The 27,863-nt window shown below is 41.7% G+C and overlaps 1 protein-coding gene across 3 annotated transcripts in view; it reads right to left on the bottom strand.

Annotated features, from left to right (window-relative positions):
* Positions 1–27,863, bottom strand: part of acsl3a (acyl-CoA synthetase long chain family member 3a) — an 81,503-nt gene that overhangs the window by 10,811 nt on the left and 42,829 nt on the right. For all 3 annotated transcript variants that reach the window (XM_034098122.2, XM_034098124.2, XM_034098123.2), the window contains exons 4-12: positions 26,827–26,936; positions 25,480–25,618; positions 19,475–19,625; positions 16,595–16,718; positions 16,332–16,403; positions 7,694–7,833; positions 5,431–5,603; positions 1,976–2,050; positions 387–575 (exon numbers count right to left, since the gene is read on the bottom strand). In XM_034098122.2, the coding sequence (XP_033954013.1) occupies positions 387–575; positions 1,976–2,050; positions 5,431–5,603; positions 7,694–7,833; positions 16,332–16,403; positions 16,595–16,718; positions 19,475–19,625; positions 25,480–25,618; positions 26,827–26,936 (1,173 nt within the window). The remainder of the gene's footprint in view (positions 1–386; positions 576–1,975; positions 2,051–5,430; positions 5,604–7,693; positions 7,834–16,331; positions 16,404–16,594; positions 16,719–19,474; positions 19,626–25,479; positions 25,619–26,826; positions 26,937–27,863) is intronic.

Here is a 27,863-nt window from a genome sequence, read left to right as displayed (position 1 = left end):
TCAGAGAGTGATGGTCGTAGACGGGAGATATTCCTGAGGTGATAGAAGGCAGACTTAGTGACGGATTTGATGTGTGACTGAAATGAGAGAGTGGAGTCAAGGATGTGAAAAGGCCACGAAGATAACAGCCAAGATAGCTGAATTCATGGCGTTGGATGACCAGCCGTTATCTGTTCTCTTTTTTTCTCTTAACGCACTGCATAAAGATCGGATCGGGAAAAATCGGTATCGGCAGATTGTCAAAATTAAATTATCGGAATCGGATCGGGAGCAAAAAAAGGTGACCGGGACATCCCTAGGCCCCATGCTGATGGTGATCATTTGGACGTATAAACCCGTCCTTTTAGACTTTACACTTCCACCCAAAGCCAACCTAATTTCCTCACCAATGATCTTGAGGCACCCGTCTACGTGAAACTCTCCGATGTCTCCCGTGCAGAACCACCTCTGACCGCTCTCGTCTACGAAGAAATCCTCGTTTTTCGCCGCGTTCTTGTAGTACCCCATGGTGACGTTGGGTCCACCGATCAGGATCTCTCCTCGTGGATTTGGCTTATCGGTACTACGATAACCACCTGAGAGAAGAGGGTACATTCAGGCGGTTGGAGTTAAAACACAAGAAAACATGAACATCTTGCGATTATAGTTGTGCAGAAAAAGTACTCAGATCTTGTACTTGAGTAAAAGTAGAAGTACTCAGATCTTGTACTTGAGTAAAAGTAGAAGTACTCAGATCTTGTACTTGAGTAACAGTAGAAGTACTCAGATCTTGTACTTGAGTAAAAGTAGAAGTACTCAGATCTTGTACTTGAGTAAAAGTAGAAGTACTCAGATCTTGTACTTGAGTAACAGTAGAAGTACTCAGATCTTGTACTTGAGTAAAAGTAGAAGTACTCAGATCTTGTACTTGAGTAAAAGTAGAAGTACTCAGGTCTTGTACTTGAGTAAAAGAAGAAGTACTCAGATATTGTACATAGTAAAAGTAGAAGTACTCAGATCTTGAGTAAAAGTAGAAGTACTCAGATCTTGTACTTAGTAAAAGTAGAAGTACCAGAGTGTAGGAATACTCTGTCACAGTAAAAGTCCTGCATTCAAAATGTTCCTCAAGTAAAAGTAGAACAGTATTCTCATCAAAATATAGTGAAAGTAGCGACAGTAAAAGTAGTGATTGTGCAGATTGGTCCATTTCAGAATAATATATATATATGTTTTATAATGATTGATCATGAAAGTGTTCTCAAAGCTGGTGGAGGTGCAGCTAGTCTGAAGGACTTTGGAGACTGCAGGGTAGCTGGTGGAGGTGCAGCTAGTCTGAAGTACTTTGGAGACTGCAGGGTAGCTGGTGGATTTACTCCAGGTGGAACTAAAGTCTGATTCAACACTTGATTATATTTCACATCATTCATCCAGATCTGTGAAGTAACTAAAGGGATTACATACATGTAGAGGAGGAAAAGTACACCATTTACCTCTGAACTGTAGTGGAGTAGAAGTACACAGTAGCATACAATTGAAATACTCAAGTAAAGTACAAGTACCTCAGCATCTTACTTAAGTACAGTACTTGAGTAAATGTACTTAGTTACTTCCCAACTCTGATAAAAACCTGAAGGAGAGTTCACTTTAGAAAAAGTAGTGCTGGTCTGGAAACCAAGCAGGAAATGAACTCAACTTGATAACGATCAAGATTAAATTGACAGTCATAAAGGTGAGTTATGATCCCTGACGTAAAAAGACGGAAGTAGAACAACAGCAGAAGGAAAATAAGGTTCCTTACAAGGAAACGCTGACCGAGGAATGATGAATGGATTCAGAAAAGTGTTGATATGCAAAGACACGCAAAAGAGAAACGCAAGGACTGATGTTTGCCCCTGTAAATCCATCTGACTCTGTATTACATTGCCATGGATATTGCATATGTGTGTGTGTGTGGGTGTGTGTGTGTGTGTGTGTGTGAGTGTGTAGTCTTACTCACCCTCCACCCAGTCTTTGAGCTTCATCTCACAGCAAACCAGCGGTCCTCCCACTCTCCCAGTGCTGTAATCCCACACTGAAAACACACACACACACACACACACACACACACACACACACACACACACACACACACACACACACACACACACACACACACACACACACACACACACACACACACACACACACACACACACACACACACACACACACACACACACACACACACACACACACACACACACACACACACACACACACACACACACACACGATGAGGGAACACAGCAGCATCAAGGCACGACAGTTATAACCATAGCAACATGACCTCATTTGTTCCCTCGCCATGGAAACCCCATCCCAGAGGAATGTCCAGTGTGTCTTGGCTCAACAGGAGCGCAGTGGAGATGGCTCGTCTGGAGGTATCGGATAAATGTGACGGCGATGAAAGCACGAAACTGATTATTGGGACATGATACAGTTAAAGTCACTTGTTAGATGTTTTTATCCTAAGCGACTTGCACACATCCAACGATGTGGGGTGAGGTGTCTGCAGCGGGGTTTGAACCCTCAGCGCACCAACTAAATTCAGTTTTGATAGCCAATCAATACTAATACACCACGGCTTGTCACTTACATGTTATAATAATAATACATTTTATTTGTAGGCGCCTTTCATGACACCCAAGGATACCGATATATATATATATATATATATCGTATATATTTATATATCGTAGTAAAAGGTCAACAATGTTTTACTTTACCTTCATATTTGTATATATATATATATATATATATATATATGTTTTTTATTTTATATTTTGGACACTTATTGTTTTTTAACTTCTTATGTTTATATGATTTTTTTAATTTAGTTTTATTTTATTCTTTCTTACTTTAACTTCTGCTTATATTAATTGTATTTAATCTTATTAACATTTTTACTTTTTCTGTATATACTAATATACGTATAATCTTTTATAATTGATCTTTTATTTTAATTTTATTATTATTATTATTGAAACATGATTCGGTAAGATTCCAATTTGTCCGGTAAAATAAATGATTTCCGGACATTTGACTGGCGGAAACCCGCACGTCTTTTTCGCTCTCAGTGAACGATGTGTTCCTCTTCAAAGCAGAAACTTCCCACGCACGATTTATCTACTCATTATCATTATCGCACTTATTCTCCCATCCATGCTGTAAAGTCATCTCTCCATCTTCATGTCCTCCCACCGCTTCCATCACCACTTGGAGATTGTGGAAACTCCATTTTTCCCTCGAAGTATACTTCCCAGAATGATGCACAACTTTAACCCTCCTGTCGTGTTCGGGTCAAATCTGACCGATTTACTACTTTCATCAATCATAACTTTTTAGTTTTACATTCGATTGCATCAAGGCTTCATGACATCCTTCACAGGAGACATTTGAACATATGAAATGGCTGATCACCACTTTCATTGAAGTTTGGATGATTTAGTCAACTTTGTAACACCATGGTGTTCCCGGTCAAACATGACCGCCATAAAGAAAGGGAATTAGTAACCATCCGGATCAGATATAAAACACACACACACACACACACACACACACACACACACACACACACACACACACACACACACACACACACACACACACACACACACACACACACACACACACACACACACACACACACACACACACACACACACACACACACACACACACACACACACACACACACACACACACACACACACACACAGAACAATTTGACACATTTCCCGCTCTTATGTGCCCCTCCCCCACATGGATCACACCTGGCACACGCAATACATGTTCAGTGTCTGTTCTCTGTATATTTACTGCAGTACTTCATGTATACCAGTACTCTGATACAATATGTACAGTTTGAAAGGGTGTTAAATGAAATGTGGTGATGATTAATGGTTTTTGTGTTAATGTGATAGCAGTTAAAACAGGACCGGTCAGTTTTGACCGCGAACACCAAAGTAAGGGGGGGGGGGGACGACAACAGGAGGGGTAAGAGCAAATCACGACTTAAGTTGCACTCTTTGTAAGAAAAAGCAGCCGTTAATATATTGATGTCTATTCCCATCAGGCCCGGTTCCAGAACAAAATGACTCAGGGGGGTCCGGGGGCATGTTCCCCCGGGAAGATTTTTTTTTTTATATATATTGAAGTTAAAACCATCAATCTGGTGCACTTTGAGAGCAACATTAAGAGACCTATGGATCTATGTGCTCTTTGTTTGATTATGCCTTCCCAGTCCCTTATCACGTAGCCTATAAGAGCATGGCGCCAGTTGTTGTAGCCGTAATGTCCCCGTGATCTGAACTGTTATTACCTGCAGTAGATGCAGTGTTACTGCTGGCGATAAGGGCTGGTTGTTTTAACCATTTTCTGATGTTCATCACTGACTGCTGTGTCAGCACCTTGCAGATGATGAATGTGCAGCGGCACAGGTCACGCACACCTGACATAATAACGTTACTTACCGTTTAAATTGACCAAATAAATGCAGCAGACAATGTTATTCAACCACAATTACAATTTATTTTATTTCAACTATATTCTTCTTTTTCTTCTTCTTATTATTATTATTACTACTATTGTTAGTAATAGTAGGCAAAATGTAATATTTTTCACTTTTCATTTTTTTCACTTTTCATTTTCTTTTTTTTTACTTTTCATTTTTCAAATGAGGGTGCATACCGACTCAGCTGAGGGTGCAATGCACCCTTATGCACCCCCGTAGAACCGGGCCTGATTCCCATGTAGATACTGCAGTAAATAAGACTCGTATCAGTTGGATTTTGAGCAAAATATGGTAGCAGTTAATAAATACAAAAACAAATAAGTGAAGACGTGTAATTTCCCCCCCCAAAAAAGCGTTGGAAAGACGTTGCGACACACCTCAATATACTCAAAATGTTATGTGAATAAAGCCAGCTGACGGCTATAATGTATATAAATAGTTATTTTCATTAGTCTGAGATATTTTGTAGCAGCCGACTGTTACAAACAGCTCCTCCTCACCTCTCTGTTCCTCGACAATCATTTCCTCAACTCTATTATCTTCACGGTCAACTGTATATTTTGTACCTTTTAATGCGGTTTTATTTCTATTTGAGATGTTTACATTTTTAAATTGTTTATTTCTACTATCTTAATTTCTACTTATGCACAAGGCCTTGTTGTTTATGCTGTTGCAGCGCAAATAAATCCCAATTTGGGATCAATAAAGAATATCTAATCCTCTCATGTTAGCTGTGTGTGGTAACCAGCTCTTTGATGCGTGAGAGAGAATGAAAGCAGATCAACAGATCAGACATGATACGGGGCGGACTTTAAATAAACGGCTTCCTCTATTTGCTAGATATTCTTTTAAAACATTTTCTATTTCTTTAACGGTGTACTTTGTAATTGTTTTCTTACGCTGGCTGATGGTTCCCGCCCCGCAGGTCTCCGTCAGGCCGTAGCCCTGACCCACCGGGCAGCAGAAACACACGTTCATGAAGCGCTGCGTGACGGCGGATAGCGGCGCTCCACCGGACAACAAGACCCGTATCCGACCTCCCAGCAGAGAGCGAACTTTCCTGAACACCAGCCTGGGTGGGAGGAAACGGGGGGGGGGGGGGGGGGGGAAGTACACACATCCTTTACTGAAGTAGAAGTACAGATACTCGTGTTTAAAAAGTGAGAGTAGAAGTACTGACTAAACTTCTTGACTCAAGTGAAAGTAAAGGCTTTGAAGTGTACTTCAGTAAAAAGTACCCATAGCTAGCAGCTGCTTTAAAGAGTACCTGACCTCCCTTTATATCAATAGAACAATAATGTCATTGTTAGCTAATGAATGTTTCCATGCTGAACAACGGCAACATGACAACGTTTCCATTGGTCCCTCTTCTTTAGAGAAGACCAGGAAGTGATGGATACACGGATCGTGTTCCAACCAATAGGCACTAGTGCTGCGTACCTGGACTCACATTCAGGTTCAGGTCCGGACTTAAGTCCAGAGGTTCAGGTTCAGGTCCGGACTTATAAGTCCGGACCGGAACCCATGGCTTGTGTCAAGTTGTGTGAGTAACTAAAGTGAACTTATTGTGAGCTAATTATCAATTGAAATTAACTCATAATCAACTCAAATTCAAACTCGTCAGGTTTATTGCGCTCCCTTCCAACTTGTGTCTACATTTCTCTACAAAGTACAAATGTGCCACTTAGTCTACAAATGACTTATGACAGCAACTACAGTGAACTACTACAAAGTTCAAACATTTATTTCATTTACCAAACTAAAGTAACCAAACAGTCCCTGAGCTGACTGAGCCTAAATCCCTAAAACGTTGCTGAAAGGTAGAGTGTAGAGTAGACTGTACGCATTACACTGTTACACACCTACTATACAGTATAGGCTACACTGTAGTGGCTGTACAGTCAGAGTGTACTGTATGTCTGTACACCATGTATTTTCTACAACTCTACATGTGTACATTATACAGTACATACTACATACATAGTGATGTACATACATACATACTGTTAGAAATTAAAATCAATGTTGATATGGCGTAATTTTGAATTAAATACACTAATTTAAATCAGTTTTATTCTGAAAAAACCGGAAGTTCACACTATTAACGTAATACTTTTATTCTGAAAATTCTTCACTTCCGGTTAGCATTAGCATGTGGCGAAATGCTACGTTTTCAAACCGTGAATCGAAGGTGAAATGACATGTGATGTTGTACACTGAGCACACTGGGATTAACACTCATGTATTGACGCTGAATAACGTTTATCAGGGAATGTTTAAATAACCACAGACACCAGAATATACGTAAGTGCTAGTTTTTTTGCGAGTCTAAGTACCGGTTCCCGACGTTCCGGTTTTAACCGGACTTGAACCGAAACTTTTTACAAGTCCAGTACCGGTTCGGCGTACCGGTACGCAGCACTAATAGGCACACAGTGACTCTAAAGAATAATGACCACGCACCAAACACACATTCAGACTAAAGGAACCAGCTGTTTGGGAAATGAGAGAAGTAGAAAGTACAGGTATTTGAGTTCAACATGTAAGAAGTAGAAAGTACAGGTATTTGTGTTCAACATGTAAGAAGTAGAAAGTACAGGTATTTGTGTTCAACATGTAAGAAGTAGAAAGTACAGGTATTTGAGTTCAACATGTAAGAAGTAGAAAGTACAGGTATTTGAGTTCAACATGTAAGAAGTAGAAAGTACAGGTATTTGAGTTCAACATGTGAGAAGTAGAAAGTACAGGTATTTGAGTTCAACATGTAAGAAGTAGAAAGTACAGGTATTTGAGTTCAACATGTAAGAAGTAGAAAGTACAGGTATTTGAGTTCAACATGTATGAAGTAGAAAGTACAGGTATTTGAGTTCAACATGAGAGAAGTAGAAAGTACAGGTATTTGAGTTCAACATGTGAGAAGTAGAAAGTACAGGTATTTGAGTTCAACATGAGAGAAGTAGAAAGTACAGGTATTTGAGTTCAACATGTAAGAAGTCAAAGTAAAAAGTCGTCAGAAAAAGAAAGAGTAAAGTACTGATACCAGAAAAACGTACTTGAGTACAGAAACAAAGTATTTGTACTGCACTTCTTCCCACCTCTGTGAACCAGAGAATACAGCGAGGGGTCTTCACCTCTGGTCTAAATGCCTCTGCTCCCACTCACTTGTCGCACAGAGGCGTGCTGTTTCCTCTGGAGAGCTGCTCCAGCTTGTAGTTGTACGCCAGGGTGAAGAGAGTGCGCTGCACACAGCTCATCTCCTGCACCTTCAGCATCACGTTCTTATAGATACGATCCATGATCTCCTGCCAGGGGAGGGAAGAGGACCAATGAGGGATAGGACGAGACCAAACTCAAGAAGAAGAAGAAGAAGAAGAAGAAGAAGAAGAAGAAGAAGAAGAAGAAGAAGAAGAAGAAGAAGCCAAGATTCAAAGCATCAAGCAACACCATAACGTTAAAATACCAAAACTACAAACACTGCAGAATCGCCTTTTGTGAGCTATATCACAGGATGCAAAGATTCAAAGATTCAAAGGTTTTAATGTCGTATCTTTGTCAAAAGCTACAGTGCAGAAACGGCATTGAAAACCTTCGGACCGGAGCTCCTCCAACGATGCAACATATATACTAAAATACAAATAGAAAATAGTCTATATTCACATACATAGAATATGATGTAGAATGTAAAGTTAAATATTGGAGAGTAAGATGACATTAAATACGGTTTATTACGGTGATAACTATTTAGATACATAAGTAAATTGCCAACCAAAATGTTAGTTAACTTTAAACACAGCGAAGGGGTTAAAGTGTACCCAAACAGAACAACACTGCTGTAGCAACCTGTCAATCACAAGGTAGTCCCACCCTAACCCTGCTTCTTTGTCTATTAAGTGGGATTATAATTTACAAGGTATAGGGTGAGACCAAATGCAATGAAATATATACAACATAATAGATATTAAAAGTGGAGGGAGCCACAGTGACCCATTGGTTTGTGGACTACAGAGTTTGGCATTCTGATTTTTTTTGGAACCAGACACACATCCCTGAGGTTTCTCCCATGTTCCCTTTAAACTGTGGGTTTTCTACGGAAGTGCTTCCCTGTACGCAGGCCCGCCTTAACCTGCCATCAGGCCCTGGGGCTGGTTTTGTAGGCCCCCTATTTAAACAACAAATGAAAGTCATGTATAGCCTCGGCAGGCTCTGTGATGGCACTTCTCCACTCTGCTCTGCGCGCCTGGTCCTCTCCTCCAGATGAGTGACGTGTCGGGCCTCCCTCATGTATCTGTCCGGTTGCCGTTGGCTCCCCTCCACGTAGCAAGTCCTCGTCGTCCTCTCATCTCCTCCAACATCCCTCCTGTCTGTTTTTCCTCTCCACTCCATCGCTATCAGAACCAGACGGCCTACTTGGCTCCGAGGCCCCGCGGCCGGCACCGCTGCCGCTCGGTACAGAACTCACCTGTCCTTCCTCCTCATCCCGGCCGACAGGTTTAAAATAACCTGGAAGCTTCCGCATGTTTTGTAATAGCTGCTTGTCTCGAAACTCCTTTTCCTTCAACAATTTCCTTTCCCGAGCGCCACTCTCAAACTTTTTCTTCTCCGATATTTTCTCCTAAACAACCTTCATCTGTCACTCAATCACTCGCAATTTGAATAAGTCACATGTGAAACATATTCTCATTCTGATTGGCTGTTGAGTGGTGCCCACTGACTGTTACGCAGTCATCTCTGGAATCCATCGATCTGATTGATTAGCGGAGCAAATGATCAAAATACTACGGAGGGAAGATATTTTCGTTTGGATGACTGGTCTGGGGGAAGCTCGCGAGTGTGTGTGTGTGTGTGTGTGTGTGTGTGTGTGTATACGTGTGTGTGTGTATACGTGTGTGTGTTTGTGTATTTTTGCATTTGTGTGTAGGCCTATTGTGTTTGTTTCCCGGGGAAAACCCTCAGGAGAAACACCGGCTGTAGTTATGCCTGCTGTGACGTCACGTTACTCCGTTCTCCGCTTGTAATTATGCCGAAGCTTCAAAGTTGTATTTATCTTCTGAATTTGCCGAAACACGTTTAATATTCTGAAAGCCAAGACTTTGTTTATTCGAAACCAGATGAAAACAAACTGTCACGGACCCTTCCGTGTTATCTATGATTACTCTACGCCTACATTCATAATGTCAGCCGGAGGGAGGGCGAGTGAGAGCTGTCATCTTCCCTTTACAAGCTTCAAAAATGTATTTATCGTGTGATTTTGGAAATAAAAGTTTCATATTCTGAAAGCCAAGACTTTGTTTATTTAAATGTTTTTTAAAAACATCCGAAATAAAAAACTTTTTTTTTTTAAATTTTATTTTTATTTGACTTTCGTATTGGCCCCTGATCTCCGTAGGCCCCTGGGCTTCAGCCCAGGTCAGCCCGTGCATTAAGGCGGCCCTGCCTGTACGATGTGAGGGTCTAAGGACAGAGGGTCTGAGGACAGAGGGTGTCGTATTGTCATACTGATATTCTGTACACACTGTGAAGTCCACTGAGACAAATGTAACATTTGTGATATTGGGCTATATAAATAAACATTGATTGATTGATTGATTGATTGACTGACTGATTGATTGATTGACTGATTGATGTGCTGAGAACTGGAATATCTGAGGAATTACAATTATTTTAGTTTCTTGGCTAGGACACATGCCTTTTGAGATTCCTACTGCACAAAAAACGAGACGCATGAAGCTCAAATCAAGAACAAGTCCTTATCCAAATGCAAAAGCCGGATTGTAGCTCAACGGAGGAAAGGGTCAAACCTCAAGACAATACAAACAGAAACCCATCTGGTTCACGGAGGCTTCAGTGAGAGAGGAAGTGGACTCGGATCCAAGCAGCAGCTCGTCGTTATATCACAGCAAACAATTTGTACGTGTGTGTGAGTGTGTGTGTCGTGGGGATAACCACATGGGGCTTTCTCACGTTCTGTTTACAGCTGTGAATGGTTCCAGACACTGGGGCCCTCTGACCTTTACACTACGACCACTGGGAGGATGGGGGGGGGGGGGGAGTTTATGGTGTGAGAGGCGACCAGGGGGGGAGAATACAGCGATGAGGGCGTATTGTCTACAAGCTATCCTGCGCACAGTCTAGCCAACAACTGTAATGGAAATATAGTGTCATATCGTCAGAGATGGCAAAAGTAAACACGTCCTTTACTCAAGTAGAAGTAAACACATCCTTTACTCAAGTAGAAGTACACACATCCTTTACTCAAGTAGAAGTACAGATACTCGAGTTCAAAAATACTCTGGTGAAAGTAGAAGTACTGACTAAACTTCTTTACTCAATTAAAAGTAAAGGCTTTGAAGTGTACTTCAGTAAAAAGTACCCATAGCTAGCAGCTGCTTTAAAGAGTACCTGACCTCCCTTTATATTAATAGAACAATAATGTCATTGTTAGCTAATGAATGTTTCCATGCTGAACAACGGCAACATGACAACGTTTCCATTGGTCCGTCTTCTTTAGAGAAGACCAGGAAGTGATGGATACACGGATCGTGTTCCAACCAATAGGCACGCAGTGACTCTAAAGAATAATGATCACGCACCAACACACATTCAGACTAAAGGAACCAGCTGTTTGGGAAATGAGAGAAGTAGAAAGTACAGGTATTTGAGTTCAACATGTGAGAAGTAGAAAGTACAGGTATTTGAGTTCAACGTGTAAGAAGTAGAAAGTACAGGTATTTGAGTTCAACATGTAAGAAGTAGAAAGTACAGGTATTTGAGTTCAACATGTAAGAAGTAGAAAGTACAGGTATTTGGGTTCAACATGTAAGAAGTAGAAAGTACAGGTATTTGAGTTCAACATGTGAGAAGTAGAAAGTACAGGTATTTGGGTTCAACATGAAAGAAGTAGAAAGTACAGGTATTTGAGTTCAACATGTGAGAAGTAGAAAGTACAGGTATTTGAGTTCAACATGTGAGAAGTAGAAAGTACAGGTATTTGAGTTCAACATGTGAGAAGTAGAAAGTACAGGTATTTGGGTTCAACATGAGAGAAGTAGAAAGTACAGGTATTTGGGTTCAACATGTGAGAAGTAGAAAGTACAGGTATTTGAGTTCAACATGTAAGAAGTAGAAAGTGCAGGTATTTGAGTTCAACATGTGAGAAGTAGAAAGTACAGGTATTTGAGTTCAACATGTGAGAAGTAGAAAGTACAGGTATTTGAGTTCAACATGTAAGAAGTAGAAAGTACAGGTATTTGAGTTCAACATGTGAGAAGTAGAAAGTACAGGTATTTGAGTTCAACATGTGAGAAGTAGAAAGTACAGGTATTTGAGTTCAACATGTAAGAAGTAGAAAGTACAGGTATTTGAGTTCAACATGTAAGAAGTAGAAAGTACAGGTATTTGAGTTCAACATGTAAGAAGTAGAAAGTACAGGTATTTGGGTTCAACATGTAAGAAGTAGAAAGTACAGGTATTTGGGTTCAACATGTAAGAAGTAGAAAGTACAGGTATTTGAGTTCAACATGTAAGAAGTAGAAAGTACAGGTATTTGAGTTCAACATGTAAGAAGTAGAAAGTACAGGTATTTGAGTTCAACATGTAAGAAGTAGAAAGTACAGGTATTTGGGTTCAACATGTAAGAAGTAGAAAGTACAGGTATTTGGGTTCAACATGTAAGAAGTAGAAAGTACAGGTATTTGAGTTCAACATGTAAGAAGTAGAAAGTACAGGTATTTGAGTTCAACATGTAAGAAGTAGAAAGTACAGGTATTTGAGTTCAACATGTAAGAAGTAGAAAGTACAGGTATTTGTGTTCAACATATAAGAAGTAGAAAGTACAGGTATTTGAGTTCAACATGTGAGAAGTAGAAAGTACAGGTATTTGAGTTCAACATGTAAGAAGTAGAAAGTACAGGTATTTGAGTTCAACAAGTAAGAAGTAGAAAGTACAGGTATTTGTGTTCAACATGTAAGAAGTAGAAAGTACAGGTATTTGGGTTCAACATGTAAGAAGTAGAAAGTACAGGTATTTGTGTTCAACATGTAAGAAGTAGAAAGTACAGGTATTTGGGTTCAACATGTAAGAAGTAGAAAGTACAGGTATTTGAGTTCAACATGTGAGAAGTAGAAAGTACAGGTATTTGGGTTCAACATGAAAGAAGTAGAAAGTACAGGTATTTGTGTTCAACATGTAAGAAGTAGAAAGTACAGGTATTTGGGTTCAACATGTAAGAAGTAGAAAGTACAGGTATTTGAGTTCAACATGTGAGAAGTAGAAAGTACAGGTATTTGGGTTCAACATGAAAGAAGTAGAAAGTACAGGTATTTGAGTTCAACATGTAAGAAGTAGAAAGTACAGGTATTTGTGTTCAACATGTAAGAAGTAGAAAGTACAGGTATTTGGGTTCAACATGTAAGAAGTAGAAAGTACAGGTATTTGGGTTCAACATGAAAGAAGTAGAAAGTACAGGTATTTGGGTTCAACATGAAAGAAGTAGAAAGTACAGGTATTTGAGTTCAACATGTAAGAAGTAGAAAGTACAGGTATTTGAGTTCAACATGTAAGAAGTAGAAAGTACAGGTATTTGTGTTCAACATGTAAGAAGTAGAAAGTACAGGTATTTGGGTTCAACATGAAAGAAGTAGAAAGTACAGGTATTTGAGTTCAACATGTAAGAAGTAGAAAGTACAGGTATTTGAGTTCAACATGTAAGAAGTAGAAAGTACAGGTATTTGTGTTCAACATGTAAGAAGTAGAAAGTACAGGTATTTGGGTTCAACATGTAAGAAGTAGAAAGTACAGGTATTTGAGTTCAACATGTGAGAAGTAGAAAGTACAGGTATTTGGGTTCAACATGAAAGAAGTAGAAAGTACAGGTATTTGAGTTCAACATGTAAGAAGTAGAAAGTACAGGTATTTGAGTTCAACATGTGAGAAGTAGAAAGTACAGGCATTTGAGTTCAACATGTGAGAAGTAGAAAGTACAGGTATTTGGGTTCAACATGTAAGAAGTAGAAAGTACAGGTATTTGGGTTCAACATGTAAGAAGTAGAAAGTACAGGTATTTGAGTTCAACATGTGAGAAGTAGAAAGTACAGGTATTTGGGTTCAACATGAAAGAAGTAGAAAGTACAGGTATTTGAGTTCAACATGTAAGAAGTAGAAAGTACAGGTATTTGAGTTCAACATGTAAGAAGTAGAAAGTACAGGTATTTGAGTTCAACATGTAAGAAGTAGAAAGTACAGGTATTTGAGTTCAACATGTGAGAAGTAGAAAGTACAGGTATTTGAGTTCAACATGTGAGAAGTAGAAAGTACAGGTATTTGAGTTCAACATGTAAGAAGTAGAAAGTACAGGTATTTGGGTTCAACATGTAAGAAGTAGAAAGTACAGGTATTTGAGTTCAACATGTGAGAAGTAGAAAGTACAGGTATTTGGGTTCAACATGAAAGAAGTAGAAAGTACAGGTATTTGAGTTCAACATGTAAGAAGTAGAAAGTACAGGTATTTGAGTTCAACATGTAAGAAGTAGAAAGTACAGGTATTTGAGTTCAACATGTAAGAAGTAGAAAGTACAGGTATTTGAGTTCAACATGTGAGAAGTAGAAAGTACAGGTATTTGAGTTCAACATGTGAGAAGTAGAAAGTACAGGTATTTGAGTTCAACATGTGAGAAGTAGAAAGTACAGGTATTTGGGTTCAACATGTAAGAAGTAGAAAGTACAGGTATTTGAGTTCAACATGTAAGAAGTAGAAAGTACAGGTATTTGTGTTCAACATGTAAGAAGTAGAAAGTACAGGTATTTGGGTTCAACATGTAAGAAGTAGAAAGTACAGGTATTTGTGTTCAACATGTAAGAAGTAGAAAGTACAGGTATTTGTGTTCAACATGTAAGAAGTAGAAAGTACAGGTATTTGAGTTCAACATGTAAGAAGTAGAAAGTACAGGTATTTGAGTTCAACATGTAAGAAGTAGAAAGTACAGGTATTTGAGTTCAACATGTGAGAAGTAGAAAGTACAGGTATTTGAGTTCAACATGTGAGAAGTAGAAAGTACAGGTATTTGAGTTCAACATGTGAGAAGTAGAAAGTACAGGTATTTGAGTTCAACATGTGAGAAGTAGAAAGTACAGGTATTTGGGTTCAACATGTAAGAAGTAGAAAGTACAGGTATTTGTGTTCAACATGAGAGAAGTAGAAAGTACAGGTATTTGTGTTCAACATGAGAGAAGTAGAAAGTACAGGTATTTGTGTTCAACATGTGAGAAGTAGAAAGTACAGGTATTTGAGTTCAACATGTAAGAAGTAGAAAGTACAGGTATTTGAGTTCAACATGTAAGAAGTAGAAAGTACAGGTATTTGAGTTCAACATGTGAGAAGTAGAAAGTACAGGTATTTGAGTTCAACATGTGAGAAGTAGAAAGTACAGGTATTTGAGTTCAACATGTGAGAAGTAGAAAGTACAGGTATTTGGGTTCAACATGTAAGAAGTAGAAAGTACAGGTATTTGTGTTCAACATGAGAGAAGTAGAAAGTACAGGTATTTGTGTTCAACATGAGAGAAGTAGAAAGTACAGGTATTTGTGTTCAACATGTGAGAAGTAGAAAGTACAGGTATTTGAGTTCAACATGTAAGAAGTAGAAAGTACAGGTATTTGAGTTCAACATGTAAGAAGTAGAAAGTACAGGTATTTGAGTTCAACATGTAAGGAGTAGAAAGTACAGGTATTTGAGTTCAACATGTAAGAAGTAGAAAGTACAGGTATTTGGGTTCAACATGTGAGAAGTAGAAAGTACAGGTATTTGAGTTCAACATGTGAGAAGTAGAAAGTACAGGTATTTGAGTTCAACATGTAAGAAGTAGAAAGTACAGGTATTTGAGTTCAACATGTGAGAAGTAGAAAGTACAGGTATTTGAGTTCAACATGTAAGGAGTAGAAAGTACAGGTATTTGGGTTCAACATGTAAGAAGTAGAAAGTACAAGTATTTGAAAAATAAGTAATGGAGTAAAGTACTGATACCAGAAACATGTACTTAAGTACAGTAAAGTATTTGTACTCCACTTCTTCCCACCTCTGCATATCGTCAGGGTTTTAGTCATAGCAGTAGTTTAGGTTTGTAATACATACGTTTGTACAAACATCACGTCACTCAACTTTAGGGGTTTGAAGCAAATACAAATCAGACATGTTTTACGATAGTTACGCCCAATTGAATTAAATATAACGTCAACGTCTATGGTTTGATTCTGGCCTTTGTTGATACACCTCTCCATAATTTCTACACTATCTTTGTCACCTAAAGTTGAACATACCCACCAAAAATAACAACTAAATAAATAATAATAATAATAAAGTAAATGTTACGTGACTACTGAGAAAAAGTTAAAGAAATGATGAATGAATACTTTCTGTATCGTTGTGCATGGTCACTAATTTGATTTCAACGTTTTAAAAGACCAGTTGTGCTAGAATCTTTAAATGATAGCAGAAAGAAGTTGAATAAACAACATTAGTACCTTGTAAATGAGATAGTGCAAGAAGTATTGTGTACATGATTGCAGTTTTAGAGGTACTTCCGCTCCAGAAACAGCTGTGAGATTGAACCAGAAGTAGTAGTGGCAGTAAAGCCAAAACAATCTGCTCAGAAGACGCTAAACAGTACAGAGAGGACTGAGTCAAATAAACACTTCTGGGGTTTGAACCCGTAAAGAAAACATTTTAGAAACAGGTCAATGAGAAGCTGTAAAGACAGAATAGTGTCCAATGCATTACGTTGTGTTGAGTTGACTGTCTCTACGTACCGGCACAGCTGCCATCAGCGTGGGCTGCAGGACGCTGGAGTCTCCCTTACTGCCTTTCTTGATCTTGGTTGACTTCGGATGGGAAGAAAATAATTAGGAATGATTTGGTTTACTTGCAAAAAAACGCAAAGAAAATCAGACAATATTCAGAGTGAGAGACACCAATTATGTGCAATATTTATATATGCCGTTAATAACTGTGTAATATATACCTGGCTGCTAAATCCCATTGTATTATAGCAAGAAAGAAACTCAACCCTTACCTGGTCAGAGAGGGTCTGAGGCGACGAGTATCCGATCCGGCACCCGTGAGCCATGCCCACCAACTCCGCACTGAGCTCCAGAACATGAGCCAGAGGCAGGTAGCCGATGTAGGTGTCCTCCTCACTAAAACACACACACACACACACACACACACACACACACACACACACACACACACACACACACACACACACACACACACACACACACACACACACACACACACACACACACACACACACACACACACACACACACACACACACACACACACACACACACACACACACACACACACACACACACACACACACACACACACACACGGTTAAGAAAAGCACTTCCAAGTTGTGCTAGGTTTCTGCTAATGTAAAAGTTAGGGCTGCACGATACTGGGCAAACATGAAAATGGAATATTTGTTGGTACATTTATTGCAACATCTAAATAGTGGTTCACTTTCAGAACTGAATTATGAGGCTAGATAACGCTTGGCCCTTAAAAGGATCTAATGTCATACAGGCGTGTCTGGATCCTCCAACATGTGCTTTCCCATCATATATCATCTTATATCTCCATGATGAATATGTATATTTTGATAAAGCATGTAAGTTAATAAATAGTCGACATCAGGGGTGTCAAACTCAATTTCATCTCGGGCCACATTAGCATCATGGTTGCCAGTTTTATAAGACTATATAAAATACATTTATTATTTATTTAATATATATAAAATAATGTATTATATTACATGATTGCCTCTACATTGGATTATTATCTGATAGGGGAATAACTTCGTAATTAACTACGTCTGAAAGCAGAGGTCTAGGGCAAGTCTCTTCAGTGAGAATGTCACAAAATGATTTAAAAGAAAAGCCAAATTCTGAAGAAAAAAAGTCAAAATAAAATTAAAATAAATGACCGGTTCTGAAAAAAATGAATATTTTGAAGACATTTTTTAAAATTCTGGGGAAAAAGGCAAGTTTGAGATGCATTGTGGGACATGTAGTTTATGGGCAAATCGACATGTAACCGTATAATATACATATCATATTCTTTGCAAGCTCTTATGGGGCCACGGAAAATGAAGTCACGGGCCGGATTTGGCCCCCGGGCCTTGAGTTTGACACCCCTGGTCTACATGAAATAAACAAATGGGAAAGCCAATTTAATTTGCTCCTGTTTGAATTAAATACTGACTGTTCAAAGAACATTCAGAGAAAAATATTTATACATATCTCAAAGTTCGAAACCTTTTTAAACAAAAACTGCATCTTAAAAATCTAAATCCCTCACTAATGCGATTTTATAAGAAATGTAGGATTATACGTGCTTATTATTATTGTCAATTTTGACGACATAATTGTGTTTATACGATATATAATTAAATCACAATAGGATTAAATTGAATGACGAAAAAGGATTGTATTGAATAATCGTCCCCAGTAGGCGTGTCGCTCTTCAGTGCGCACATGAGGAGGTTTGATATGACTTCATCCAGCCATAATTCTTCTGAGAAATCTGATTGCCGTCCAAAACCCTTTAGCCTCCATTTGCCTCACCCCCTCTCGTACTGAACTCCCTTCCTTCGGCACATCCTCCCTCCCCCGCCCCGCTCCCCAGAGAGAAGAGGCGCTTTCTGTTTTAATGTAAACATGCGTGTTGTGTGATGGAGAGATCGGCCTGACACTTTGCACGTGCTCAGCCTGAAGGAGCCTTTATTATCTTCCCTAACAACACTGTGTCGACCTCGAGAGGCAGCGGACTTTAGTGAAAGAGTTCAATGCAGGGGGGGGGGAGACAATGTCCTCACTGTGGTGACATGATACATTTTACACTGCTCACATTTTGTAAAGTAGAAAGGGCTCCTCCCCGGCAGTCAAACGGCTTGAATCGGGAACAGTGGAACGTTATTTGGAAACACCATTTTTCTCAGTATCACTAGTTAGCTTAGCTTAGCATTACGACTGGGAAGAGTGGAACACAGCCTGGCCTCGCTCTAGAATTCAAAGCGACTGCTCAAATGTTAAATATTAAGACACACAGCCGTACATTAACTCTACCTTATAAAAACACATTAATTTAGATGACGCATTTATCCAAAGCGTCTTAGAATAAGTGCAATAAAACATGAGTACAAAAACTCAGAACAGCAAGAAACCTGCAAGTTCAAGATGCCAAAATGTTTAAACTACAACAACATGTTTGGCGTGTGTGTGTGTGTGTGTGTGTGTGTGTGTGTGTGTGTGTGTGTGTGTGTGTGTGTGTGTGCAGTGGCAGACTAGCCCACTGCAGTACCGGCCCGTCAGTCACTAGCACCTCCCCCCTGTTGGTTGACAATGTACTAGCGCTACCGAAGTGGGCCGGTCGAGAGTCCCGGGATGATTTTTAGTCCCAGTCCGCCCCTGTCTGTGTGACGTGTGTGTGTGTGTGTGTGTGTGTGTGTGTGTGTGTGTGTGTGTGTGTGTGTGTGTGTGTGTGTGTGTGTGTGTGTGTGTGTGTGTGTGTGGTGTGCACAGTGGCAGACTAGCCCACTGCAGTACCGGCCCGTCGGTCACTGGCACCCCCCTGTTGGTTGACAATGTACTAGCGGTATTTACTAGCGGTACCGAAGTGGGCCGGTCGAGAGTCCCGGGCTGATTTTTGTGTGTGTGTGTGTGTGTGTGTGTGTGTGTGTGTGTGTGTGTGTGTGTGTGTGTGTGTGTGAGAGGTTTCATTTCCAAGGTGCAGTGGAAACTGATCAAAAAACTATACGAAACATCACGTTAAAAATGTGCTGCATGTCTTATTACACCAAAACGTCTCCGATACCACATTTAGCAAGCCTGTAATATTCGATGGCGTATCACATGTTTTCTAAAGGTGAGTTTGTGTTTCTTACTTCAGGTTGGGTATTCGCTCGGCCATCCCAGTGAGGCCGGCGATGATGTTGCCGTGGGAGATTATGACTCCTTTGGGGATGCCCGTGGAGCCGCTGGTGTACATGATGACGGCGATGTCTGAGGCCAGCGGAGGATTTCGATCCCGAGAAGCTGTGATGCGAGGACACAAAAACACACGTTTAAGCTCAAACTGTTGGTCATATGTGGTCCTAGTCGTCTCCTTTGGAATCGTCTTCCATTTCAGACCCGCGAAGCTATTTCCGTTGACTGAAAACCCATCTCTCCGCATCTGTCTTCCTTGTAAACTAATATCCATCACCTAGTCTCCATTACCTTTGGCTTTATAATTATTATGCTATGACGTTTGTTTTGTCTTTGCTTTTGTTCGCTTTGTGCAGCCCTTTGAGGCATTTCTTGTGATTTGGAGCTTTAGTACATTTTGATTTGACTTGTATGTGTTACGGGTGAGCGAAGCAAGCAGGACCCAAATGCAGATAACACCGACGAACCAACAATGACAGGCAGAGAAAACAGAACTTAAATACACACGGGACTAATCAAGGAAACAAGAGACAGGTGAGGAGGGAGGAGAAAACACAGGGGTACCAGGTGAACACAATCAAGAAAACAGGTAGGAGGGAACAGGTAGGAGGGAACAGGTAGGAGGGAACGGGTAGGAGGGATCAGGTAGGAGGGAACGGGTAGGAGGGGACGGGTAGGAGGGGACGGGTAGGAGGGAACGGGTAGAAGGGAACGGGTAGGAGGGAACAGGTAGGGAGGGAACGGGTAGGAGGGGACGGGTAGGAGGGGACGGGGTAGGAGGGAACGGGTAGAAGGGAACGGGTAGGAGGGAACGGGTAGGAGGGAACGGGTAGGAGGGAACGGGTAGGATGGAACGGGTAGGAGGGAACGGGTAGGATGGAACAGGTAGGAGGGAACGGGTAGGAGGGGACGGGTAGGAGGGAACGGGTAGAAGGGAACGGGTAGGAGGGAACGGGTAGGAGGGAACGGGTAGGAGGGAACGGGTAGGAGGGAACGGGTAGGATGGAACGGGTAGGAGGGAACGGGTAGGAGGGAACGGGTAGGAGGGAACGGGTAGGAGGGAACGGGTAGGATGGAACGGGTAGGAGGGAACGGGTAGGAGGGAACGGGTAGGATGGAACGGGTAGGAGGGAACGGGTAGGAGGGAACGGGTAGGATGGAACGGGTAGGAGGGAACGGGTAGGAGGGAACAGGTAGGAGGGAACAGGTAGGAGGCAACAGGTAGGAGGCAACAGGTAGGAGGGAACAGGTAGGAGGGAACAGGTAGGAGGCAACAGGTAGGAGGGAACAAGCAGGAGGGAACAGGTAGGAGGGAACAGGTAGGAGGCAACAGGTAGGAGGCAACAGGTAGGAGGCAACAGGCAGGAGGGAACAGGTAGGAGGGAACAGGTAGGAGGGAACAGGTCGGAGGGAACAGGTAGGATGGAACAGGTAGGAGGGAACAGGTAGGAGGGAACAGGTAGGAGGGAACAGGTAGGAGGGAACAGGTAGGAGGGAACAGGTAGGAGGGAACAGGTAGGAGGGAACAGGTAGGAGGGAACAGGTAGGAGGGAACAGGTAGGAGGGAACAGGTAGGATGGAACAGGTAGGAGGGAACAGGTAGGAGGGAACAGGTAGGAGGGAACAGGTAGGATGGAAGAGGTAGGATGGAACAGGTCGGAGGGAACAGGTAGGAGGGCAACAGGTAGGAGGGCAACAGGTAGGAGGGAACAGGTAGGAGGGAACAGGTAGGAGGGAACAGGTAGGAGGGAACAGGTAGGAGGGAACAGGTAGGAGGCAACAGGTAGGAGGGAACAGGTAGGAGGGAACAGGTAGGAGGGAACAGGTAGGAGGCAACAGGTAGGAGGCAACAGGTAGGAGGGAACAGGTAGGAGGGAACAGGTAGGAGGGAACAGGTAGGAGGCAACAGGTAGGATGGAACAGGTAGGAGGGAACAGGTAGGAGGGAACAGGTAGGAGGGAACAGGTAGGATGGAACAGGTCGGAGGGAACAGGTAGGAGGGAACAGGTAGGAGGGAACACGCAGACAGGAAACCAAAGACAGATCGTGACGGTATGCTTACGCTGTCGCAATGCTGTGATGTGAGAACACCAAAACACACTCATGTGAGCTTGAACTTTTGGTCATATCTCCAAAAAGATGTTCACATGGGGCCCTAAACGTCTTCTGTACGTTCAAAAATACTGTTTCCCTATTGACCTGCATTGGGAAGCTTTTACTCTTATTTTCATATCGTTTTTTTGTCTCGTCAAATTGGTTTAAAATCATAGGTTCAGGGAATCTAAAAAAGAAAGGGAAGTTTCTGGGAAGGGTCTCGGAGAGGCTTTAACATGAAGGTTTATTCATGTATTTTATACCTGTTTATTTACTATAATATAACGTGTTCCTGCTGCACTATTTCGTAATGCTCTTAATGTCTTTTATTTTTGTAAAGCACTTTGAATTGCCTTGTGTTGAACAGGATTGTATAAATAAACTGGCCTTGGCTTTGGACTAATCTATTAAAGCTACTCGTCCGGATTTAAAAGTAGGGGCTCCAGGGGCGGACTGGGACTAAAAATCAGCCCGGGACTCTCGACCGGTCCACTTCGGTACCACTAGTAAATTGTCAACGGGGGGAGGGGTGCTAGTGACTTATCCGGCCGGGCCACATCGGTACCGCAAGTTAATACCGCTAATAAATTGGCAACGGGGGGGAGGGGGTGCTAGTGACTTATCCGACCGGGCCACATCGTCCGACCGGCCCACTTCAGTACCAGCACATCGGGATTCGTCCCGATGGCCACTGAGGCGCTCTGACCACGAAGAAGAGTATTTCTCGAAACAAAAGAGTGTATAACTTTAAGACAGCGTCATGATCCTCTCTGGGGTTTCTGTTTGAATACACAAGTAGAGATAGCATTAGTTTTAAAGGGGGAAACATGACATTGCATTTAGCTCAAGCTTTTGTCCAAAGCCACCTATACAATAACTGCAATAAACCATAAGGATTCAGACTGTGTGCTTATTTACTTCTAAACAAGAAAGCCCAGTGTTATTGATGAGATAAGATAAGAGGTACTTTATTGATCCCAAATTGGAAAATGTTTGCGTTGCAGCAGCATAAAAAACAACAAAACAAGGCGTTGCACAATGGTAGAAATTAAAGAGTAGAGAAATAAACGCCACTAGAATTTCTCAAAATAGAATTAAAACAGCATTAAAAGTAGAAAACTGCTGAAACAAAACAAATTGTTGTTGTGCTAAGCTAACAGCGTAATCACTCTTAAGATCACGAACAAAAACAAAGCTGAGGATGGAAGAAGGGAGGACAGAAGACGAGGGCCTCTCTTCTTCCTGCTCTTCCTCGGCGCGTTGGAGTGTGAGAGTTGATGTCATGAGAAGTTATGAACTTCCTTTCTCTCTTCACTCTAACAGCCTCTCTTGTTTCGGGTCAATCAGTTCAAGGGGCCATGAAGAAAAAGACGAAGAGATGCCGGAGACTTTTCCTCCTCCATCCACTCCTCTAACTGAACAAGCATCGTATCGACCTTAATCTGACACAGATGTGAGCACTTCCTCATTCTCATGACCTAATGGGACTGATACCAATCCCCCTCCCAAGTAAAAAACACCAAGACGAACCCATTGGAAGGGGCAGTTTCTGACCTCTAAACTAACAAAACAATGTACAGTATATACAGTATATACAGTATATAAATGTTGCCAAAGTAATCAAATGTGTATCAATATGTACCAGTGCAATATCCAAATTACAGTAAGGGCAATATTCGTTAAAAGCAAGTAGTCATGTGCAGATGCAAACTACCAAAGGGATTTCATTATTTAAAACAGATTTGAAAGTGCTTTATTAGGGTTTTAAACCCAAAGTGTGCCCGTCTGTGGTTAGGGTTGGTGGTGGCAAAGCTAATGGGATCTTTCTATTGGATTTTTGAACATTTCATAAAAATAAGCTCTGTTGCAAACACACATTTATAATACCTAAGTTTTTTCAGCAGGAAAATATTCACGCCACTTTATGATTTTCAAAGCGTTAATGCAATCTCCAGAAGTAAAAAGCTAATGTTGGGCTATAAAGGAACTACAGCATGGTCACATGACTTCACGACACCACCGCTAAGCTAAAGGCGGCTAATGTTGGGCTGTAAAGGAACTACAGCACGGTCACATGACTTCACGTCACCACCGCTAAGCTAAAGGTGGATAATGTTGCGCTATAAAGGAACTACAGCACGGTCACATGACTTCACGTCACCACCGCTAAGCTAAAGGCGGCTAATGTTGCGCTATAAAGGAACTACAGCACGGTCACATGACTTCACCACCGCTAAGCTAAAGGCGGCTAATGTTGGGCTATAAAGGAACTACAGCACGGTCACATGACTTCACCACCGCTAAGCTAAAGGCGGCTAATGTTGGGCTATAAAGGAACTACAGCACGGTCACATGACTTCACTTCACCACCGCTAAGCTAAAGGAGGCTAATGTTGCGCTATAAAGGAACTACAGCACGGTCACATGACTTCACCACCGCTAAGCTAAAGGCGGCTAATGTTGGGCTATAAAGGAACTACAGCACGGTCACATGACTTCACCACCGCTAAGCTAAAGGCGGCTAATGTTGGGCTATAAAGGAACTACAGCACGGTCACATGACTTCACTTCACCACCGCTAAGCTAAAGGAGGCTAATGTTGGGCTATAAAGGAACTACAGCACGGTCACATGACTTCACGTCACCACCGCTAAGCTAAAGGCGGCTAATGTTGCGCTATAAAGGAACTACAGCACGGTCACATGACTTCACCACCGCTAAGCTAAAGGCGGCTAATGTTGGGCTATAAAGGAACTACAGCACGGTCACATGACTTCACGTCACCACCGCTAAGCTAAAGGCGGCTAATGTTGCGCTATAAAGGAACTACAGCACGGTCACATGACTTCACCACCGCTAAGCTAAAGGCGGCTAATGTTGGGCTATAAAGGAACTACAGCACGGTCACATGACTTCACTTCACCACCGCTAAGCTAAAGGAGGCTAATGTTGGGCTATAAAGGAACTACAGCACGGTCACATGACTTCACGTCACCACCGCTAAGCTAAAGGCGGCTAATGTTGCGCTATAAAGGAACTACAGCACGGTCACATGACTTCACGTCACCACCGCTAAGCTAAAGGCGGCTAATGTTGCGCTATAAAGGAACTACAGCACGGTCACATGACTTCACCACCGCTAAGCTAAAGGCGGCTAATGTTGGGCTATAAAGGAACTACAGCACGGTCACATGACTTCACCACCGCTAAGCTAAAGGCGGCTAATGTTGGGCTATAAAGGAACTACAGCACGGTCACATGACTTAACTTCACCACCGCTAAGCTAAAGGAGGCTAATGTTGGGCTATAAAGGAACTACAGCACGTCACATGACTTCACGTCACCACCGCTAAGCTAAAGGTGGCTAATGTTGGGCTTTAAAGGAACTACAGCACGGTCACATGACTTCACCACCGCTAAGCTAAAGGCGGCTAATGTTGGGCTATAAAAGAACTACAGCACGGTCACATGACTTCACTTTACCACCGCTAAGCTAAAGGCGGCTAATGTTGGGAGTGATGACTTGGTCTCCTTGGTCTTCAGTTAGGCAACGCTGTTTTTATGACACACATTAGACATTCACCAGTGGGCTATTTACGGATGGATTTAATGTTGTAGAGAAAAATCTCTTCTGCTTCAAAACAACAAACTACAGAAATCTTATACAAAACCGTACAGTTTACACATTTGGTACCATAACTGGAAAAGGATGTACTTATGTTTTCCCGCAAAGTTTGAGTCCCTTCCGCCTGCTTGGGGCGCTTCATTGGATAAAATGTTGATTTAAACCACCTTACATATCCAATTTTGGAAAGTGGGGCCAGATGAGCTGAAATGAATAATATTTATTTGTGCATTTGAAACTTACCGTTCTCCGGCCGGGCCCCCAGCTCCTGAACGGCAGCCATGTTGTGGACGCTGATGCCGGGAGGATATCCGGGCCATGAGGAGGGGGAGTCGTCCACCACGATGATGTGCTGCAGCTGGGGAACCTCATTCAGGACGGCCTGACACACACACACACACACACACACACACACACACACACACACACACACACACACACACACACACACACACACACACACACACACACACACACACACCACACACACACACACACACACACACACACACACACACACACACACACACACACACACACACACACACACACACACACACACACACACACGTAATGATGAAAACCAGGTCTCTTCTTAGACGTATAACTAAAAACCCATGTACATCATCTCCATGACTCTGTGTGCGTGTGCGTGTGTGTGTGTGTGTGTGTGTGTGCGTGTGTGTGTGTGTGTGTTGAGAGGAGTGTGTTTATGCCACGATGATCAAAGTGGAGGTGAATGTTAGAGCATCATTTGTCTTCGTCTTTATTAAACCTGTCCAGATCGCTCCTTAAGATCCAACATGAACACTTTATTTGTATTTCTCTATGGTGACACGCTCCGCCTCTCCTTCTCTCTGACGGAAGACAGTGGTCAGAGTAGTTGTCTTCACATGTGATGACCTCAACTTAGATTACTTTGCTTTTGATTTGCAGGAGTATTTTGTAAACTGAGACAAAAGGGGCCTGTATGTCAAAATGTAATATTTTGTTATACTTGGTTATCTTTTTAACATTCAAGCTCAAGTCTTTGCCACTTCCCATCTAAGGCCGTATGTAAAAGGATCTGTTACATTGTCCTTACGAAGCAAACTTTTGCATAATGCCTTTTTGAGAACAAGACCATTGTGGGTCTATTGCTGTTAAGTTGTTGAACTTCAAATGCACATGTATTTAACACCGTTCTTGTCTGCGTTGTCTCGGTCTATAAATGTCCATGGATCATCAAATATCTAAACCTTATAATCAAAAGAAAACACTTGAGAAATCCATGAGAATTTTTTTTTTTAGTGCACTTAAGAACAGCATTCATCACTAGACAGCTTCTTATTTCTAAAAAGGACATTTGTAAACAAACATTTACACAATATATGTTAGTGTAGTGGCCTTCTCTTGAGCTGAAAGGCTGAAAGTTAATTATCTCAAAAAAGCGTTACAGTATCTGCCCAAAAATCGGTCTGCTAATACTGAATACTGCTTTTAATGAATGCTGTATCTCCTATAATGGTAGAATGTGCGAGAACAGATTATGAGTATTAATCTGTGTGTGTGTGTGTGTGTGTGTGTGTGTGTGTGTGTGTGTATTCTGACCTTGAGTCTGGTCTCCAGGAGCTCCTTGGAGGTGAAGATGTGGGTCACCCGAGTCTCATTCAGCCCGTGAGCGATGGCTGGACCCCCCAGTGTGGCGTAAAGGGTGACCACTGCGACACACACACACACACACACACACACACACACACACACACACACACACACACACACACACACACACACACACACACACACACACACACACACACACACACACACACACACACACACACACACACACACACACACACACACACACACTTGAGTTTATGGGACCGGGCTTAGTGACTTCACATTGCTGCGTCATGGAGCTGCAACACTTCCTGCTCTGACAGTGTGTGTGTGTGTGTGTGTGTGTGTGTGTGTGTGTGTGTGTGTGTGTGTGTGTGTGTGTGTGTGTGTGTGTGTGTGAGTGTGTGTGTGTGTGTGTGTGTGTGTGTGTGTGAGTGAGGGCCATGACACCTCTAGCGTGAGATCTAAACACCAGATAGGACTCCAGCTTCAAAACACATGCTCACACGTGCACACAAACTAAAATACATTTAATGGTTTCCCGCTCAGGCTGCATAAATGTTTTGATTCCTCATTTTATTGTTTGTTGACTTTTCAAGATGAAGGTCAAGGAAACCACATGTTGTGTCAGCTATGCATACAAGTGGTCTCTTTCTGTAGCCTCAATGTAATGCTAGACAGAAGAATAAAAAAATAAAAATATCTTCTGCAATCTTTTCTGTCGAACGCATTGAACCAACTCAAAATCCCTCGATCCAACATTGCAATCTTGTGCAAGTTGAAACGGACACGATGAAGAGTGCACAAAGAAAGGTGGGGCAACACAACGGGGATAAAACCCAATGAATTAATGTCATTTTAAAGGTTTCTAACACTGATGACAAGCGCACAGAACTCTCTAATGATAATAATAATAATACATGTGATTTATGTAGCGCGTATACCAAGTCTTCACCCTAAAATTAATGACCCCCTTATGGGGACCTCAAATTTGTCCCCATAAGGGCAGCCAGTCCCCACACGTG

This window comes from Pseudochaenichthys georgianus, chromosome 13 (assembly GCF_902827115.2).
Source record: "Pseudochaenichthys georgianus chromosome 13, fPseGeo1.2, whole genome shotgun sequence".
Lineage (NCBI taxonomy): Eukaryota > Metazoa > Chordata > Actinopteri > Perciformes > Channichthyidae > Pseudochaenichthys > Pseudochaenichthys georgianus.
The sequence above is the reverse complement of the archived record's forward strand: the minus strand, read 5'-3'. Positions and strand labels throughout refer to the sequence as shown.